Raw genomic sequence first — 20,201 nt, forward strand, 5'->3', positions numbered from 1 at the left:
AAAACTCACTCAATCTAGATGACACAAGATGCATCACGACCATCCTTTGATTCAACATCACATGCAGAGACATCAACCAGGATCCACCAGACATCAGCTGATTGTTTATTTTGGCAGGTTTGGACATCCAGTTAAACATCGTGGGTCGGGCTTAGAATTGTTTGAAGGAGTTTCAGTAGGATAGCAAACAATGAGTTTTGTAATCCCTTCGTTTTTTTAACGCAAACGCCAGAAGAAAAGTTTGCAATACATGCTGCTTCAAACAGGAATACATCACATTTGCATGTTTCATACGTATCATATCAATGTCCCTAAAGTGACGCAATATATCAACTGACCTTTGTAATCAGACGGTGGAGTTGGTGGTGGATGGTGGTGTCACCTAGGTAAGAGACCTGCCAAGCTGCAGACCGCTGTTCAAAACCGACAATCGCAGTTGTGTTTTGGTGACCCTTCACAGCATTTTCAGTGATGTTTTTGGCAACGGACTTGGGTGTTAGCAGCACTCCACAGTATTTCCTAGCAGCATGTCCAAGCACGTTTGTAGCACCAAACCTGGGTGCTTTTATAACAGAATGTATGTGATTTTAGCAGCACATCATGGCGCTTACAAGCAGCATTTGTGGCACTGAATCTTGGTGTTGTTTTACCAAAGCTGGGTGTTTTTAGCGGTACATTGTGGTGTTTTGCAGCTGTATTTGTGGCACTGAATCTGGGTATGTTTTTTTACAGAGCCTGGGTTTGTCTGCGGCACATCGCTGCATTTCCCAGCAGCAGTTGTGGCACCAAACTTGGGTGTTTTTCAATGATACATCGCAGCGTTTCCCAGCAGCATGTGAGCCACCCAACCTGAATGTTTTCCACTGATCTGACCTTGCTTTTCCAGTGTCAAACGTGGGTGTTTTAAGCAAAAACATCTTTTTCTAACCATAACCAAGTGATTTTTATGCCTAAACCTAACAAAACCTTTAAATAAAAGCAAAATAATGTACAAATATAAAGTGTCCGTGGTTTGCAAAAACGTACAATATGAACATTTTTTCTGGTGACTGGGTTAAAGTTCAAGGAATATAAACCTTTAAAACAATTTGCCAAATTGCTAAATGCATTAATATTGAAGAAAAAACTGGTCTTGAAGTTCCTGATTTAGATCAGTAACTATGTGGTCAAAGAATATAAGCAAAGAAGCCTAGAAATCTGATCCAGCATTCGATGTCAACTTTTGATATCTGACACCTTTTTCAACACCCAGCCCAGTTCATACATTCATCATATGTTTGCTTCATAAATGTATACCAAACCTCAAAGAACCAAAGGAAATTAATAATATGAGGATATTCAATACAAGATGAATCAACTTCTCCAAGGCTTTTGTCTAGTGTCCATTTGTCATAATCAAGACCACAAGGCCCAGAGCGAGGCCAGAAAAAGAAAGAGTGAGGGAGAGAAAGCGAAAAAGAGAGACACCTGCAAGGCTGGCTCGAAAGTTGACACCTAAACCACTCCTTTTCTTACACAAACCTCATCATAGCCTCGCACACCACCTTTCACACAAGTTTCACACTTTTCAACAAATCGCTTCTCCCACCGCGGCAGTTCATGTTCACTTCTGCTTTAGTCGCGACCACATTTTCTCTCTTTTACTCGATATTGTAACCAGGTGTGTGTCCACCACCGTAAACATTCAGATCAATCATGGAGACAATTTAATCAAGGTGATAGACGAATGATAGCCTGAACGGGGTTGCAAATTAAAAATTTCTACAATCCTGCGGAGATAAGCTCTCGCTTCCTCGAGTTCCTCAGATGTTCATGATGTGACGGAGCTTTCTGATGTGCCATCTCGAGGCAGGGTGTGTGTGTGAGCTGAAAGCATTTGAAGTGGAACGGTGAACAGCCTGCTCTCAAAACTCAAGGGACACATCCGAGTCGTAATTAGGAGAGGATCCGCGTCCATATTTTATGGCGTACACAGACACAAACACATTCAGGGACATGATTTCCATTACTGCCACATGTGTACATATATGATATACGGGTCTACTGGTATATTCACGCATGTAAAGCTGACACAAATAGAAGGTTTCTCGCCCACACAGCACAACAGTCCTTTATGTACATCTTCCATATCAAATTCTCTCCCCCAGTTTTTCACCACTCTCATGTTTGCTGTAATGTTTTCAGTACACAATAGCAGCAGCGGTGTTAAGCTCATGTTGCCCCATCAAGAGGGGAGCACCAACAACAACCAAACACTTTTCCCTCCTCTTCCCACCCTGTTTACGAGCAGATCCATTCGTCTCTCACTTTGTTCCCACGCTCCCTCGCTTCTTTTTTCTCTCCTCTGCATTGTCCTGTGCCCTCAGGTTAGAGGTTCTCTCTGTTTCCTCCTCTAAAGCCTGGAAAACAGAGGCGGAGGACGAGAGGAGGCGAGCTGGAGAGAGAAGAGAGAGAGAGAGGAGGGCCGGGCAACGAGGCCTGTCCGTCTTGCCTCCTTCGGCCTGGCTAGCTAACCGGTCTGAACTGGTTCTGACATAGGTGAACCAGAGACGTGTCCTCTTTCGCCTCTGGACAAAAAAGAACCATGGTGGCATTCCATCCACAGTCAGCAGGTACCAGGGAAGTGTGCATCCATGTGTGTGTCTGTATGTGCATGTGTGTCTCCCAAGACCTTTGAGGCCTGGACCATTGCCAAGTTCATCTGTTAATGGACAGCTACTAGGAAAGCTGCCCCATCCCCCCTCTTTCCCTCCTCTCTGTTTCTCCGGCAGCCATGCCTGCTCACGACCCCCCCTTAACCTCCCCAACCCCCAGCCAGGCCTGCCCAGATACAGGCCCTCACTCTCCCTCACCCTCCTCCTCCACTCCCTTTCTCTCCCTTCCCCTGAAAGCTATATCATTCCCTTTCTCCCTCACCTCCTCCTCCTCCTCCTCCTCCTCACTGCCCCCCAACACTCTGGGCTTCTCCTATTCAAGATAAACAGAGTGCTTCAAGTTCAGGGGACACCCTGGGACCCTTTAACAAAGCCATCTATCATGCTGTCTGCCTGAGACTCCTTTGGCCATAGCAGGCTCTGCCGCTGCTTCTGCTGCTGCTGCTGCTACGTCTCCCTCTCTCAATCTGTATGTGTGAACATACACAGGCTGGACACAGACCAGCCAGCAAGCCCGCTAACCCGGGCTAGCTACTTGCTCTAGCTGATCCCGAGCCGGACAATTTCGCCATTGTGTTTGTGGCCCCTCCTGGCCCCTCCAAGGCCAGAGCAAAGACAGACCCCCCCCCTCCTCCTCCTCCTCCTCCTCCTCCTGCTTTGCCAATGCACCCCCTTCTCTCTCCTGTTAAAACGAGACAAACTCATGACATGAAGGCACAGAGCTACGGAGCGGGGAACAGCACGCACGCGTGGGCCACTTTCCCTCCACACCTCGGAGACGGACTCCGCTGACCCCTCTCCGATTCCCCTGAAGTCAAACTGCGGGACGATTAACCAAACTGTCAACAGCTTAATAGTCTGGGAATAAGAGACTGACAGTAGGCCTAGGAGCTGTGTGTAAACACTACGGAGATTATGAATGGTGCACGAGAGTGAGACGGAGAGAGCGAAAGACAATAGGAAGAGAGAAGCCCTTTTCATACATGGATCCTGTAACATTTATGGGTTCAATTATCTAGGTAGCCTTTTTTGGCATTCAAGCACAGGTCTGCTGTATGGAAATACTCAGTGGCAGGTCTTTTCCCAAGCGATGCGGTATTCCATACATTATTTTCTGCTCATTATGGGTGGCAGCAAGTAGGAAAATAAGCACACTCCTGGAAGAGGAGCATGGTGAATTGTCACACAGGCTGACTAAATGTGACCTTTTTCCAACAAAATAAGTGTGTGGATGCGGGAAAACCAGCTAAAAATAGCCAGTGGACTGCTTTCCCATCTGCAGTCCATGAGTATGTCTTGCTGTTGCTTTTTTCAGCTGTGTCACGTTTGACATCATAAACAGAAAACAGGGTTAGTAAACATTAGAAAGCAGCATGGACGCCAGAGAAAATGTTACAGTGGTTTCTCCTTTTTTAAATGTGTTATTTATTCAGTCTCTCTTTCAAACGCAGTGCTGACTAATTTGGAATGATGCTTGAGCACTTCTTGGAGACAGACAGTTGGAATTTGTGGTGGTGTGCCACTGCATAGCACTGGAAAAGGGGCAAAAATTAGCCGTTCACCCGGTTGTCTTGTTTATTTCACTGCCAATCAGAACCAATCCGACCTGAGGCCAATAAATATCCGTGACTACTGCATCATTTGTCCCAGGAATGAATGCCATTTGCAAACTTGCCCATTAAAGACAAAAGCCAGATGTTAGTAGTGGCAGTATGTGGTGATAACATGTTCCTGTAGTGGTTACGAATGTTGCAACCTTTGCCTTTTATTATTTATTTTAGATTTCCTTAAATTAAACTTAATTTAATTGTTGCTTTGTTTCCACTCGACCTATGCTGGAAGTTTTCCAGAAACCAGGCCCAGTCCTCTTACATTAAAAAACATCTCCAGCTCCTTTTCCCACACAGCGCTGACTATGACTATTTCAGGAATATTTACAAGTGAAGGTGCATGTAGTTAAGGGGCCAGAGAGCTTCCTGGCTAACAATTGTGACACCACAAGCTCACTCCCTGCATGGGAGAGAGACTCACGTCACGGTCACACAAACACTCACACGCATTTTCTATCCCTCTTTTCCTTTTCTTCCTGCTTGTCCTCACGTCTCTCTCTCTCTCTGACACACAGCAGCCCCAAAAGCCCCAGCAGCTGCTCTCCTCTCCAGCCTGCCGGAGAGGGGGACTGGCCTGCCGGTTTTAGAGCGCTAAATTATCCATTAGATGTTATCAAGTTGTAGCAGGGCGATGCCATTCTGCTAGGAGCCATCAATCTTTCATAAGTCCCAGGCACGGCGTGCATTGGGATGCACTACCAAGAACCTCCCCACCGCTCCTTGCACACCACCCACCCTCCATCACCAAACTGCACGCAAACTTGGACATGTACACACAGTGAAGGCGGACGTCCGCGTTCACAGTCAACAAATACACATGCTGACATAAATGCAGCCAGGTACACGCTCTTGCACTCAAGCTCTGAAGAAACAAGCAGGACGAGGCTTGTTAAGGGAACATCCAGTTCTACATTGTCCCCCCCCCCTCCTCAGGCTCACCCCGCTTTCCTCCCTAAACAAAACTAACATTTTTGAGCCGAGCATCCAAATTTACGCTGCCTAAACTGTGTTTCACTACCCCTCGCACTACCTTCCCTTGCATGCTCCCTCTGCCCTTTTTTTCTCCTCTCCTCCTCATCTCTCCCTCTCTCCCTCCCTCCCTCTGCTTCTTGCCGTGGCCTGGCAGGCAGGCAGGGCAGACATGTTCAGAATGTGCTCCGGTAATGGGCTAATCAAAAATGCAAAACAATTGGCAATTACCGCGCGGGGCCCTAATGGTCATTAGAATTTACAACAAGGTAATGAACTGAGAGTCAGCTCAGTCCATGCATATTCATAAAGCAATCAGGCCTTTGAAGATTAAAGAAGCGCTTCAAATTTAAATGAGGGCGCCAGCATGTTATCAGTGAGATTCAGCCTGCAAAAGTAAAGGGTGCCTGGGACAGGAGTGTGCATTTATGAATGTGTGTATATGTGTGTGTCTGTGTGCGATGAGGGTTGGGGGTCAGTTTGGGTGTGGGGGATGGATGGAGTGAAGGTGTAAGTATGTGTGTGCATGCATCTGTGCATAAGTGATGACGGTGTGTGCCGATCTCATTTGTGTGCCGACTCGTGCCTGTATGCTTTTGTGCGAGGCAAACGACGGTGCACCAACACCGCCATATAGCCTAAAGTGATTCTAATAACTAAATTAACACTCTCTTAAAAAATGAATGAGGCCCCTATCTTCTGATCATCGTTTTAAAAGACGTGGGATTTGAATCTAAGATCAAATGTACAGTTAACTTGAGCTATTAGGAGGCAATGAGCTTTTGAACACAAAACCCCCCCGAGGAATAGAGCGCGCTATTAGTATACGTTTATGAAAAAGTGTAGAGGCGGACATGGTTTGCATGCACATGGACACGTTACAGCACTGAGACTTTCACACACACACACAAACAGAGGACTGTGAGTTTTCACAAGTGTAACGTCAGTCACAGGGGCCCTCTCTGTCCTGTATCTCTCTGGTTGAGATAAGGTTGGCGAGACGCAGCTGTAGACGACCACCCAGCCACACACAAAAGGTACAAATAGACTCACACACACCCATAGACACATGCATTCTGACAGGCCGAGCCCAGCGCTGGGACCTGCAGTGGGACAGATAGCGGAGGAAGAACATTATAAAGACAGATAGTGACCAGGATCAGTGGGTTCAAACTAACGTGACGCCCCTCGTCTCCGTGGCCTCAGCATTATCACCATGGGTGTGAGAAAGACAAAGCAATGGTCCTTCAGCTTTAAACACTACAGTCACAATAGGAACTGCAGAGGTTGAGCTGACATGCTGAATGCAGGAGGTGATAATAACACACAGAAAATAAGAATCAGTTTCAATCACTGATCTAAATTTGAGAAAAACAGGGATTTTTTTTTTTTGAAAAATAAAATTAACCTTGTTAAAATCTGCTCCCATTCTGACCCAAACTAACCTGCCTGCTTCCTAAAATACCACTTCTCTCCTTTTTGCTCTCATCTGCCACTTCCTGAGCTACAGCTGTATCAAAGACACTTTTTTCTTCTCTGTTTCTGTTCTGTCTAAAAATAAAGTCATTAACCTGCAGGTGGTGAAGCCGGCGGCTGGCGTGACAGGCCCTGACGCTGTCAGGTGACCCCTGACCCTGTGATGTGACTGCCTGCCACGCTATTGACAGGACAGCGGCAGGACACGCTTATTTCTGAGGATGCTTTTTCATCCCGCGTGACGCAGCCGTGGACAAACAAGGTTGTTTCTGTCGTATAGCTTCGTTTGACAGTAGGTAAAGGGGATAGAAAGAGGCAGCAAAGTGTGTGCGTGTGTGTGTGTGTGTGTGTGTGTGTGTGTCGTCTGGCATGCTCTGCGGCCAAATCTGTGAGAGTGAGAATGAGCTCTAGAGTGGATGTTGGAAGCCTTTAAGAGGTGCAGACACGCTAATGTAGCCAAAACTTAGAGTTTCCAGTCCCTCGAGACAAACTACTGGAGCGATGCATGGAGAGAATGTGTGTGTGCGAGAGAGGGAGGAAAAGAGATAGAGAGACGGAGAGGAGAGGAAAGGAAAGGAGAGAGGCAGAGAGAGAGGAGGGGAGGGGGGCTGAAATAAGTATCATATGTTTCTGACAGATCTCATCAACTCACAACACATCATGGGGCCTCTGCCACAACACATTTATTACAGACAAAACACAAGTTCACGGGGGGGGGGGGGGGGTTTACACTGTACATGTGTGCCAGTGTGTGTGTGTGTGTGTGTGTGTGTGTGTGTGTGCACATCTGCGAGGGGCATTGTTGTATTCATAAAACAGGTCTGTGTACATTTGTGGGTGGGTACATGCATTTGTGTAAGCCTCTTTTTGTGTGTGTGTGTGTGTGTGTGTGTGTGTGTGTGTGCATACTTGAACTAGCCTCCACCTGAATGGCCTGAGGCTGTGGTACCGGGGTTGTTAGAAGACAAACAGAGACACAGGAAGCCCAAGCCAGGAGCCCTGAGGACAGCACACACAAACACACACATACCTACCCTTAAGTACACACACACACACACACACACACACACACACACCCCTGCTGTCAGTCACACACAGCAGCCACCTCACCATAAGTCCTGCTTCCTAAACCCACAAAACATTGCTTTAACACACCTCCTCTACCTCTCTCTCTCTCTCTCTCTCCCTCACACACACACATATTTAGGCCCAGCCCGTCCCTCAGGCCCAGCGCTCTGTGCCAAGTCTGGCCTGGCATGGTCCACAGAGGGGTGTCCTCAGGCGAGGCTTGCCAAGTCAAAGACCCTTTCATGTTGAGCCTGCACGCCCAGAGTAGTAAAGCTTTAACAAACAGCCTGACACACACTCTTCCTCTCTCTCGCGCACACACACACACATACGGTAAGCTTTAAACAGTTTAAGTGGTCAAAAACCACACACACACACACACACACATATGCACATACATTAGTTTAACACCACATCCACACTCGACATGTAAACATCCACTAGACTTCAGCACTTGAATGCAGCCAGAGCCACGAACACTCAATCCAACAACAAAGGCTGCCGAATCTCCGCTGACAACATTTGTGGGTGTTTAGAGCTCGGTTTTGGAATACAAAAATGTCCTCTATGAAAAATTCATCCTAAAAACCGTTCCTGTTCACCTTCATTAAAACTTAGTGGAGCCCACAGCCAAAAATAGGAGCGATTTTATCAGAGCCCGAACCAACTGTTGGATCAAATTAGAGTCAGTTTTTTTTTTACAGACAATGGAGTGCTTGTGTTGATAATATTAGCTGGTGTCCAATAATTACAATAGCATGCATCTGTGCCTTTTCACTATCAATTAAAGTGATCACCGAAACAAAGGCACACACCGCATGTGGACTTGCAAAGCGACCTGAATGCACGCACATACACACTGGAAAAAGATATCACTACCAAGGAGCCCCCCCCCCCCCCCCCCCACCCCCCCACCCCCCCCGGCCGCACACGCACACACACACACGCAAACACTCTCTCCATGCAATGCCCAGCCCCCCAGTTCTGCCTAACAGATACCCAGTGTGTATATGTGCGCTTATGAGGGAGTGGGGGGGGTTAGTGGTTTGGAGAAAGGTGGCACGGTGCCAATACGGAGCCTGCTAAATACCTTTGTCTCCACAACACACAGGGACAAACAGGACAGGCAAGCTGCTGCATGAAGACACGCTACAGCCACAAAAAGGTGTTACAAGAAATACCGCTCTGTTGTTAGAATGCTTTCCTCCTCATGGAGAAAAAAGGGGGGAAAGGTGGCTGCCATAATTAACTCAGTATTGATTCAGAGTCCAGGTTACAATGGAGGCAGTGCGCTGGAAAGAGGCAGCAGAAGTGTGAGATAGTGGTCGATTTGAGCGGCTACAATGGCCTCATTAACACACATGGCTACACTGGTGAGAATGCAAGAGGTGCTAATGCTGGGATGGCTAAATACAGGACACAGTAATGTGGCGATACGAGCACAAGAATGTGGAACCACACTCGTAAAATGTAGTGAGGAGAGACGATTTTGTAAAAATACTAATTATGGTACAGGACGTGATGAAGCCTGTGTACAGTAGTGCAGGAGTGCATCTTCAATCATTACAATGAAAAGCATCTTTCATCTTCCAATTACTTAATGTAGGGATGCCAAACAATCATTTATGGCACTGATAATGATTCGATCCGTGGAATAACAAGCGTGCTTGCTTAATAGTGATTCTATCCTGTGACATAAATCCAGTTTTACACGACACCGCGGTCACATAGTTTGTGTGAGAAACCGTCATCTGCTCTTTTTCTGGGCCATCCATAATCTGGAGACAAGCGACGGTGTCCCTATGCATATCTTAAATTGTTTATCATGCAAATGATGGCACGCAGGCTGCTCTGCCCTCTCCTAACGGCCCAGAGCTCCAGACTGCAGACCCCAGCCCCAGCTGCAGCCATGAGACTCCCAGACGGCCTCAGCTGTCCCAAAGACGGAGACCGAGAGGCACTGCCTCATCTCCAGCTCTGGGTGTATTACTGACAACTGCCCCCCAACCGCCGCCCCCCCTCTGCTCCACCTCCAAGTTCAACCATCCTGGGTGTCAGCTCCTTTAGTCCAGCAGCTTCTTTCCTAAACCTAGCCCTCGCCTATATACCCTGCTGTCCATACAGAAATCCATCTGCATCAAATGACATTTCAGGAGGAGGGTGGGGAGTGGAGGGGTCACATTCATTTGAGTGTATGCAGTGCAGCGGGATACAGTAAATCTTTAAGGGTGTAACATATAACACACAGCCCGGGAATAAACTGGACATGAAGTCAGCCTGGCAGAGGTACAGTGTGTAGGGACAGTATGTATTGAGATGCCTCATCTCAGTGTCAGCGTCTAACTGAGCAGGGTGAGGGAACATGGCAGCTAGCATATGGGGCACGGGGTGGTGCGTTGGCACTGCCAGTCTGTATCCATCAATCTTGGATGCAGAAAACAGAGGTGGTGGAGGCGTGGGCGGGGGCTTGCTTTAATGCATATGTGACTGATGTGTGCGCCGTCCTGCACAGTGGCTGCGTCTTCTTTTTCACCCTAAATCTACCTTTTTTCCCCTTATCTGCAGTCCTGACCTCACACGCTCATGTTTCCCTTCTTCCAGGTTTTACACACAGAAATGTTATAACAGGGTTATAACACAGTCAGGTGAGGTTTCACAGCAGGGCACGGCCTCACTCCACATACAACCAAATTAATCTATTCGTTACAGCATCAAGAAAAGCCTGAATTACACAACGCCAAGAGACATTAGGCCTATAAATAAAGCTCAGCTCACAATGCCAGTGACCTTATGATATCATGTGAACTCCACTGCATGATGAACTAAATGAGCAAAGAAAAGCATGTTCGAACAGCTGACAGAGCCAAGAGGCATGTTGGAAGTGGACAGGCGTGTGTGTGTGTGTGTGTGTGTGTGCTCATACGCGGGGCAGATGTTTAACAAACTGCACACTAATGAACAGTGGTCATTCTGTATGACAGTGGGCTGACTAGCTAACAACAGATAACAGTAGTCCCTTTACAATGCCGTCTGCCGAGCTGCAGCACTGACTAATACGGTACAGTAGTGCACATTATTGAGTACTGCTCTCCACGCATTTAGCCTGAATTGGTTTCAAATTAAATCTGCCCAGACAATCATCCCAGTCTGGCACACGATATCGGATCTGTTAAAGGAAATGAATAAACATTCAAATAGGCCGGTCAAAATCAAACCCCACTCTGTAAAACCAGTCATAAGGGACCCACGCTTGTTTGCACAGCCACTCATGTTCTCACTACAGCCTCATTCAGCCCCGGTGGACAAACAACAAACCGACAAGCCGCCTTAAGAAGTCCTTAATTACTCAAATCAAGAAAAACACTGACAATTAGTGGCTGTAGGGTTCCTCAAATAAACGCTCGACAGTTTGGCATAATTACATTCTTTTCTATCTCTTTTTAATTTTAGCATCAGAGTGAGCCTTCGCAGGCGCATATTTGAGGGAACGAGAGATATGGCGGTGTAATAAGCCAGGGAGGGATACAGATACATCTCTCACCACCACATGAGAGAGAATGTGGAGGCCACAGGATCTGAGCACATCTGTGATGCAGCAACAAACCAAAAGAAATCCATCTTTTCTTGTCTCTCTCGCTCTCTCCCTTTCATAATCTGCTTCTTTGTCTGTGTGTGTCTTCCTCACTATCAGCAAACGTTTCCGTTCCTCACAATCATTTTCAGCTTCGGATGGTTTTCATGTGGGTTCGTGGCTCACTGAGGGAGATTCACAGCTCCTAAATGCAGCAGCAGATATTTCACACTCTGGTTATGCAGATTGGATGCATCTCTACTAACAGAGGCGAAAACCAAAGGAAATCTAAGAAAGCATTTGTTCCCTTTTGAAATAAACTCTCTATGAACCTCAGGAAGTGTAGACCCACTCCACACCATTACACCTTACAGACTCACTTCCTACTTTTGTTTTTCCTGCTCATTCATTTATTTCTTGTGTGGCAGCCATTTTAATCTCCCACATGTGTTTACCTGTGATATTCTCCTGCTTGGGGATTATTCCTTGCAAGGGTGCAGATAAACAATCCTCATCCCGCGGCGACACCTGAATGGCCACCTCCACTGGGTGACACGCCCTCCGTGGATGCTGATGGTGGGTCCGCGAGTGCGACGAGGAGGTGGAGAGAGGCGAGGCGAGCGGGGAGGACGGCGGCCTGTCCAGGGGTTTGTCCATACAGAGGCTCCCATGGCACTGCCTCCGTTTGTGCTCGATGAAGAGCAGGATGTCAGCCAGGGGGAAGCGGGAGTGGCACTGGCCGCAGGTCAGCAGGTCCTGGTCCCCTTTTAGGGGCTCACCCTGAGCCACTCCCAGCCTGGGGGAGTCCTGAGAGTCTTCTTCTGGTAAAACACCTGACAGCGGCTCAGCTGGATGGGAAAGAGAAGATAGTGAGATATAGTTCAGAGGGATTCTGTAGAGCTTGTAAACAGATGTGTGTCAGGAGAGGCATTGGAAAGCAGACTGAGTGTTTCATTGCTACAACAAGATATCAACAGGAATAAGGTCAGGCTGGAAAATGTGTTTAAAAATATTTTAACAGACAGAGATAAAGAAAGAAAGAAAGAAAGAAAGAAAGAAAGAGTACACCGACTGCTTCGATAAGGACTGACATGTTCAGCTTGCAGGCAGCAGCCAAACGATTAAGTTGCTTGACCCTCTTTATTGTGCTGCCAATCTCGCTTTTTTAATGAACCTAACACCTCTGAGAATCAAAAAATAGATTCTAATTTGAGTTCAAGATGATTGGACCCCATTTCGTTAAAAGTGCTGGGATCTCGTGAACCAAGGTTAGACATTGAGGGGTTGGATGTGGAGTAGGTCCCTGAAGTACCGGCAGAGAGAGAGAAGAGAGAAGAGAGAGAGCATTTTAAAAGAAGTAATCTAGCCACACGGTAAACGACATTGGGCGCCCCGACTGGGATGTTGAGATAAGATGTGATGAATTATTGCCGCCGGTTCAACCTTTAATTCCGTGTCGGGTCAGACGAGGAGGTGGTGAGGGACTATGCAAGATAGGCCCTGTTACCTGTATGTTCGACTGCATTAAAGATGAGGGAATTTGCCCCTATTTTACTGGAGCTTATCTTAACCAGCTTATGCCATGGACATAGGCGGGGTGTGTGAGGCTGGGTTAGGTGGAAAGATTTTCTTCAAACCAAATAATCTCATTTTGATGCCACGCGAAGAGTGATGTGAATAACTTTGAAAACTAAAATATAATCCTTTTTTGCAGGCATCTGCATGCGGCAGAATTTAAAGTAGTGTGGGCCAGTGTTTCCTGCTGGGCTACAGGAGAAGGTCTGTTTCACTATCTGGAGCATCATTAGGTCTCGTCGCTTTCCTTCTTAGATTTGTATGGCTCCCTGATTATTAAAGCAGATCAGTGACTTCATATGAGGCAGGGGATTTTTTAAAGTTAAAACAGAGTAAAAAACAATAGATATATAAAAGCATGTAGGTAAATTTCTCCTGCCTGTATTAATATGTAATAAAGTGCTTTTTTGCTACGTGACAGCTCAACATTGGCCCCAAGACAAGATTTTACAAGGCGTGGTTCTCAAGTTTTAATTTTTTGTTGTTCAAATAAATAATGTGACGATATAAAACATATTTTTCCAACTAAATGTGACTGAACTCAAAAGATCTGGGTCAGAGCTGAAGATGGAAATTAATCAGGCTACATGAAACCTCTGCAAGGGTAAATCAAGTCTGTTTTTTAATGTGTAAATTATTGTTAATTGCTCCATGCAAACATGCCCATAAGTGCTTGTCTTTAACATTTTACATCTGCATTCTCTCTGAATATTTCTGCATATTTCACTTTCCCTTTCCGTCCTTTCAGAAACTACACATGAGCAGCACAAGGAGCATTAAATACACAATCACTTATTTCTGCTGAAACGATCCTCTGCGTGCGCTTGGTCAAGCAGCACGGGGATAAAGTGGATCAAGTTCAAGTTCAGAAGTGGCCCACATGGACTACAATCACATTGCGCCCCCCACTGGCAAACCCTCTGACAATTAGCTCTCAAATGAAGGCGTTCATGTTGCCAGAGCGTAATTGGTTTTAACCGAAATGGGAACAGCATGCAGAGACAAATTTATGATAAAAATAAATAAAGTACAAAAGAACTCCACCGCCTCCTGATCTCCACTTGGAGCTGAAATTATATCTGTATATTTGGAGACGTCTCCACATTCACTGACATATAAGAGTGAAATGATAAAGCAGTTCCTGCTGTTATCAAATGGATATTGGGAAATACATGTCCTGCAAATCAAAACGCGTCTCGACAGCGTGAAAAATATCATCATGCAATCTCAATCAATGCCCTGCAGTTTTATAACACATGCGCGCAAAAGCCCCTACTAGTAAAACAGTAAGCACGGACATGAGCGTGGATTTATACAACACACATCTGTTATTGACACTAGATAAAGAAACTGCGCGTTGAAAAGGTGATGTTAGAACAGCAGCTGTGAGGAATATGTGACACACAAACTATATTCCGCCTGTAACGCACACGAGGTCTCTGCGCTGTGGACAAGTGGGTATGTAAACACCACTTCCCTGTATCCAAACCAGCTCAAACCTCTGTAAATACATCCTAACAACAAAAACAAGAGCGAGGGTTGTTATTGTGGAGCAGCTTTAAAGGCTGTACCTGGAAACTTAAGAGCGGAATGGCAGCAGTGGGAGGCTCGGGCTGCTTTCATATAGGCAAAGGTCTCTGGCCATAAAGCCCATGCATGCCCTTTAATGGCGAAAGAAACCTTGAAGGCTGCGTTATACAACACAGTTAACCAACACAAGTTGAAGCTGTGTGTCACGCTGTTTCAAAACTTCCACCAGAGGATCCCATACTCAATATAACACAGCCTGTTGTCTTGGATGTGTTTGTAATTTCACTCGGGACAGCGCGCTGTGTCCGTACGTGGCCGCGTCCATACCTAGTGAAATTCCCCGAGGAAGTTGCCCTGTGAGGAAACAAGAGGTGGCTCTCTGAGAGGGACACACAGCTAAATCAAGTCAAATTAATATCTCCACTTACGCGAAAACTCCCGTTTGCTCAAGTGCTGGGGTTTGCCTTGCTTGCGGCGAGACATGTTGGTTCAGTGGCGGCTTTTCAGCTGAGTTCACATTGGGAAATCCGTTCCTATAAGGTAGACTCCAAATGAAATATCTTCATTGATGCGTCTGACATCCAAATAGGAAAAAAAAGAAAAAATGAAGTGCAGATCACACAGAGGGTGAGGCGTCGCGCGCTACGGGCTGTGCGGACCTCTTCATGACTTTTCTCGCAAAGACAGAGTGATGGGGGTACGGCGATACCCCCCTGAGCTGCAAGTTCAAGTGCGGACGTGACGTTCCTGCGAACTTGAACGTCAGGAGATGGACGGACTGAGACACAGAAAACATGGGCAGGGCAAAGCCGGCCAGTGGGAGGGGGACAAGCCGTAATAAAAACCAATGGACACTCATTATGGACTACCTATGGAAGGAGGGAGGGTGGAGGGGGAGACAGAGACCCTGAAGACACCAATGGACAGAGGGGATCAAGGGGGCTGGGCTAAGAGAGAGAGAGAGAGAGAGAGAGAGAGAGAGAGAGAGAGAGAGAGACAGACAGAGAGAGAGAGAGAGAGAGAGAGAGAGAGAGAGAGAGGAGTGGAGTTATCCAAGGAAGTGAAGGAGCAGGAGAGAGCGCATGGAGCACAGAGCCTGGTGAAGGAGGGATGTGATGGAGGATAAACTCTGCTTTACTGCTCCATTCATATTAATTAGAGTTCATTCCCAGGTTGATATGAATATTAAGTGTTATGTAAATGTCGACAGTAAACCACTGTAATTTTACATTAAGGTGAGATGTTTTTATTGCATTAAATACATTTTTGAGATTAAAGCTTTCTGTTAGGGATCTGTGAGAAAGCTGTTTATACTGTTTCCCTGTACATATATATGTATATATATATATATATATATACATAAAAAAATAAAATTTATATATATATGTAATGTATTGGTTTTTACTAATTTTTACTGTTTGTTTTCAGGGTGTTTTTAGTGCGTGGGTTTTTTGGCATGTTTTTTTTTTTTTAATTGTGAAATTTATTTAGGTTTTCAGATTAAAGCCTTCTATAAGGGATCTATGAGAAAGATACATATATATATATATAAACCTAATCCTTTTATATTTATTTATTTTACATTTTGTTTTTTATCATGTTTGTTTTTATGTTTTAGAGTTAGATTATTTAGATTCATTTTGTGTTTTAGTGGGTATTTTGCATTTTTTTATTAAATGTGTTTAATTTTTGAGATTAAATATATATATATATATATATATATAAGCTTTAATATATATATATATATATATATATATATACACATAGTATTATATATCTAGATTTGCTTTTGTTTTTTTTGTTTTATTATTAGTGTTTTACAGTGTTTTTTGCATTATATATTATATATAGATAGATAGATAGATAGATATTTAATTTTTTATATTAAAGGTTTCTATAAGGGATCTATGAGAAGAGCTGTTAACAGGATTTCCCTATCTGTAGGCTACTAAGTGAACTTATTTTAATCAACTATATTTTTTGTGCACAATGCAAATGTTAAGACAAGTGCATGGGTGTAGATTTCAGGGGGGGGGGGGGTGGAGCAGGGGACAGATCCCCCTCAACATGTGCACTGATGCAGAAAAGGCACAAATTGGTGCATTAAAATGAACCAGAATGCAGGAAATCAAGTGTCTGATGCTGAGAATGTCCTTATAGAGAAACCCCAGACCCTCTGTGTTACATGTGTCCGTGCCCTCTCAATGACAAAACACAACCCATGCCTTTGCATGGCCTAAATAAAAGATACCGAGATAAGAAGATCAACTTAACACCAGTGTAATATAAAATGATTCAATCGTGGGTTCATTAGACTAATAAAAAATAAAGCCTACATTTAGAAGCCAATGTCTTTTGATTTAAAAGCAAAGGACTGTTTTATTAGGTGATTGAAATAACGTTTGCTCCTGGGTGTTGATCAGTAAGCAATCATCAGACAGGTGAGTCTTCCTTACAATGATTTTTTTGTACTGGAATAACTTCACAGCAGACAGAGCTGCAGACAGAGCTGCAGACAGCACTGACGGCTGGAGATATGCCGCATGTAGGCCTAACTGTGTGTGAGCTGCTGAAACTAAGAGATAAGAACAGAGGAAATTCAGTCACAGGCCCAATGAACTCACTGTGTTACAGCTCTGAATATAAACACAGACATTAAACCAGAGTGAGTAACTTACAGCAGCTGGTAACATTAACAGAGTAACATCAGTTACCTACCGCTCAGTACAAGTGTCACTGGTCTCATTCAGGTCTGGAACAACGCTGCCTGCATCACTGTGTGGTGTTTGCTGCCCTCTACTGGGCTCAGTGTGTGGCACAGGTACAATACAGACACCTGCCGTGGGACTGTCACAAACCATGTCTGCAGAGGCTTCTTCAGAAATGATAATAATGCACCTGAGTTTATATTCAATGAATATAAGGAGATGTTGTTTCTTGGCCTATCTCAGTGTTTCCATCACTCTGGGATATTAATGAGACATTGCTGAAAAGTCACTGGACTGTAATAATCAGTTATAGTGTTGTTATATTTTATATCCTTATAGAATATAACTTGTTTGTTTTTTAACTGTGATTTATATCGTGGAATCATAGGAAGTGTCATAAAAACGAATGATCTGAATAAATAAAAGAATAAAGACAAATAATAAGATATATAAGAATAAGTTTAACTGTTTTTATTTTCAAATTTATGTCTTTATATTTTTATTTATTTATATATTTATAAAGCAGCTACAGTCTGAGAAAAATGATTTACTGCGCCAACTATTGGCAACTTTAAGGTGGAATGTTTACTTGTTATGTTGCTCAATGCATGAGGTGACAACATGAATCCATCAACACATCTTAAATTTCAATGTGACAACTCTGACCATTACTTTAGTTTTTATTGTCTAGTAACTGGAAATAATTTGCAAATGTTTCCCAAGAAATATGACTCCAATCTGCCACACGGTGGCGCTGTAATTAACGCCCCAAAACGTGATTTTGGAAAGGCCACGCCCCTCACATTGTCAGTGTGCTCTACAAAATTTATTTTATTATTATTTAGTTTATTTGATAGGGATAATACACATTAACATAGTACCACTTCCACTCATTACAAACAAGTTGATGTTGACTGATGTTCCGCATACAGAGATTATAGCTATTGCTAGTTTCCAACTCCCTTCCCTAGTTCCTAAAAAAAGCCTCTTTGACCATAAAAGTCTGCCATTATGGAAAGTCTCACTAATGAACACTATAATGAATAGACCTTTTTAATTTGATTCAACACCAAATTTGGGACACTGCCTTGCGGGACTAACTTAGACACACATTTGTAGCCTACTATAAATGAGTAAGGCTGGTCAACAGCATGTTTGCTAAAAGGGCAGCTTTGCATTAAATTGGTCATAACTCATTAGTGATTTGTCGAATCATCATAAATCTCTGTAGATAGCTTCGTTGCATGTTGGAGAGAAGGCCTATCAAAGCATTTTGAGCCCAACCCAAAGGGGGCACCAAAAACACCACAAATGTGTTCCTCTAAACCCGTGGTACAGGATTTCACCAAGTTTAGAGCAAATATTCTGGGGCCAACCAAGATGTGAAGTGTCATATTAATTGCTGCATGTTGTATTTGTATGAATTCCTTTTTATATTTGAAACTTGGCCTAGTAACTGGAAATGCAAATGTTACCCGAGAAATAGGACCCCAATCTGCCACATGGTGGCGCTGCAATTAACGCCCAAAAACGTGATTTTGGAAAGGCCACGCCCCTCACATTGTCAGCGCCAATGACTTGAAATGTGGCACACATATCCAGCTCAATGTGCTCTACAAAAAAGCCTCTTGCACGATGACAGTCAGCCATGATGGATATTTTTACTTATTTGTATAATGTGAAAAACAATACAATGAATAGACCGTTCTAGTTTGATTCAACATCAAATTTGGGACAGTGCCTCGCGGGACTCACTTAGACACACATTTGTACTGTAAATGAGTAAGACTGGTCAAAAAACATGGCCACCATCATTAATAAGAAATGTTTGCAAAGGGCGTGGCTTCGCATCAAATTGGCCTCATTTTGGTTTTGTCGAATCATCATAAATTTCTTAGATATCTTCATTACATGTTAGCCTCGTGTCACCAGGCTCTTCACGTACGGGGAAGAGCCTGGTTTCCATTCACTCTGAATTTTGTCTGGATTCTGGTTCTGGTCTAGAGAGCGGATCCGGAATTCACCAAATTCACCAAAGTAAAAGTGTTCACCAAAGTAAAACTTTAAATTCTGGCGCACCATCGATTTACAATAAAAGAAAAAGGTTAACTTAATGGCTTGGGGCTTTTCTTGTAAATTATATTCTTTAAATTAAAAAGTTTCACCACATTTTTATTAGCTTGGTGCTTTTATTTTGACTATTAAATGTTGAGGAGTAGGCCTATCAAAGCATTTTGAGCCCAACCCAAAGGGGGCACCAAAGTGAAGTGTCATGTTAATTACTGCATGTTGCTTTTGCTTTAATTCCTTTTTATATTTCCACATTTATTTTCTTATACTTTTACAGATGTGTTCTTTTTCATGGCACTCCCATGATTCCATATCAAGCAGTGTTCAAGATGAGTGACAGAGAAAGGTTTGCAATATTATCTGTTATGTTGCATTTTGACTCAATAATCCTGCCTGACAAAGTATTTTCAGCTATTTTCAGCCACTATTGGAAATTTTGGACACAGCTTGTTGGTGTGTAGACATCTTATGGGGATATGTGGTCAATGTAGATATGAGATGTGCACTGGCATGAACTGTGGAAAAGAATCTGAGTATGGTCAGTGTGGGGGGAGTCACGAAGATGGAAATCATGGGGACCAGGTCCAAGAAAATAATAGGTTATTATTATTATTATTATTATTTATTTATTTATTTAGATATTCAGAAATATTTATATATTATTACTTATATATTTATTTATGGATAGATTTCAGAGTTGGGTGTTAACCATTTTAACTCCAGTAGGGGCGGTAATGCGACACTTGTCTCGACCCGGAGACATCCGACGTGGAGGATCGTCACGTGACACTTCCAGCCGTTCACCGGACATGACCAAATCTAGGACAACTAGCTGAAGGTGTAGTCAGACCCGTGACAGCGAAGTGGAACAAAGCGATTTTTGACAGCTAAATAACACGAGATAATGTGTAGTTCGTGTAGAGAACTTTTATGAATTATATTTATCCTTCTTTCGTATATTTGTCTACAC

At 44.1% G+C, this 20,201-nt stretch overlaps 1 protein-coding gene across 1 annotated transcript in view; it reads right to left on the minus strand.

The window, feature by feature from the left end:
• LOC117255747 (BCL11 transcription factor A-like) overlaps nt 1–15,504 on the minus strand; it is a 40,109-nt gene extending 24,605 nt beyond the window's left edge. Inside the window, exons 1-2 of the mRNA XM_033624909.2 lie at nt 14,882–15,504; nt 11,804–12,196 (exon numbers count right to left, since the gene is read on the minus strand). Of these exons, the coding sequence (XP_033480800.1) occupies nt 11,804–12,196; nt 14,882–14,936 (448 nt within the window). The 5' untranslated portion in view covers nt 14,937–15,504. The remainder of the gene's footprint in view (nt 1–11,803; nt 12,197–14,881) is intronic.
• Between the last annotated feature and the right edge of the window lie 4,697 nt (nt 15,505–20,201).

This window comes from Epinephelus lanceolatus, chromosome 3, assembly GCF_041903045.1.
Source record: "Epinephelus lanceolatus isolate andai-2023 chromosome 3, ASM4190304v1, whole genome shotgun sequence".
NCBI classification, from domain to species: domain Eukaryota; kingdom Metazoa; phylum Chordata; class Actinopteri; order Perciformes; family Serranidae; genus Epinephelus; species Epinephelus lanceolatus.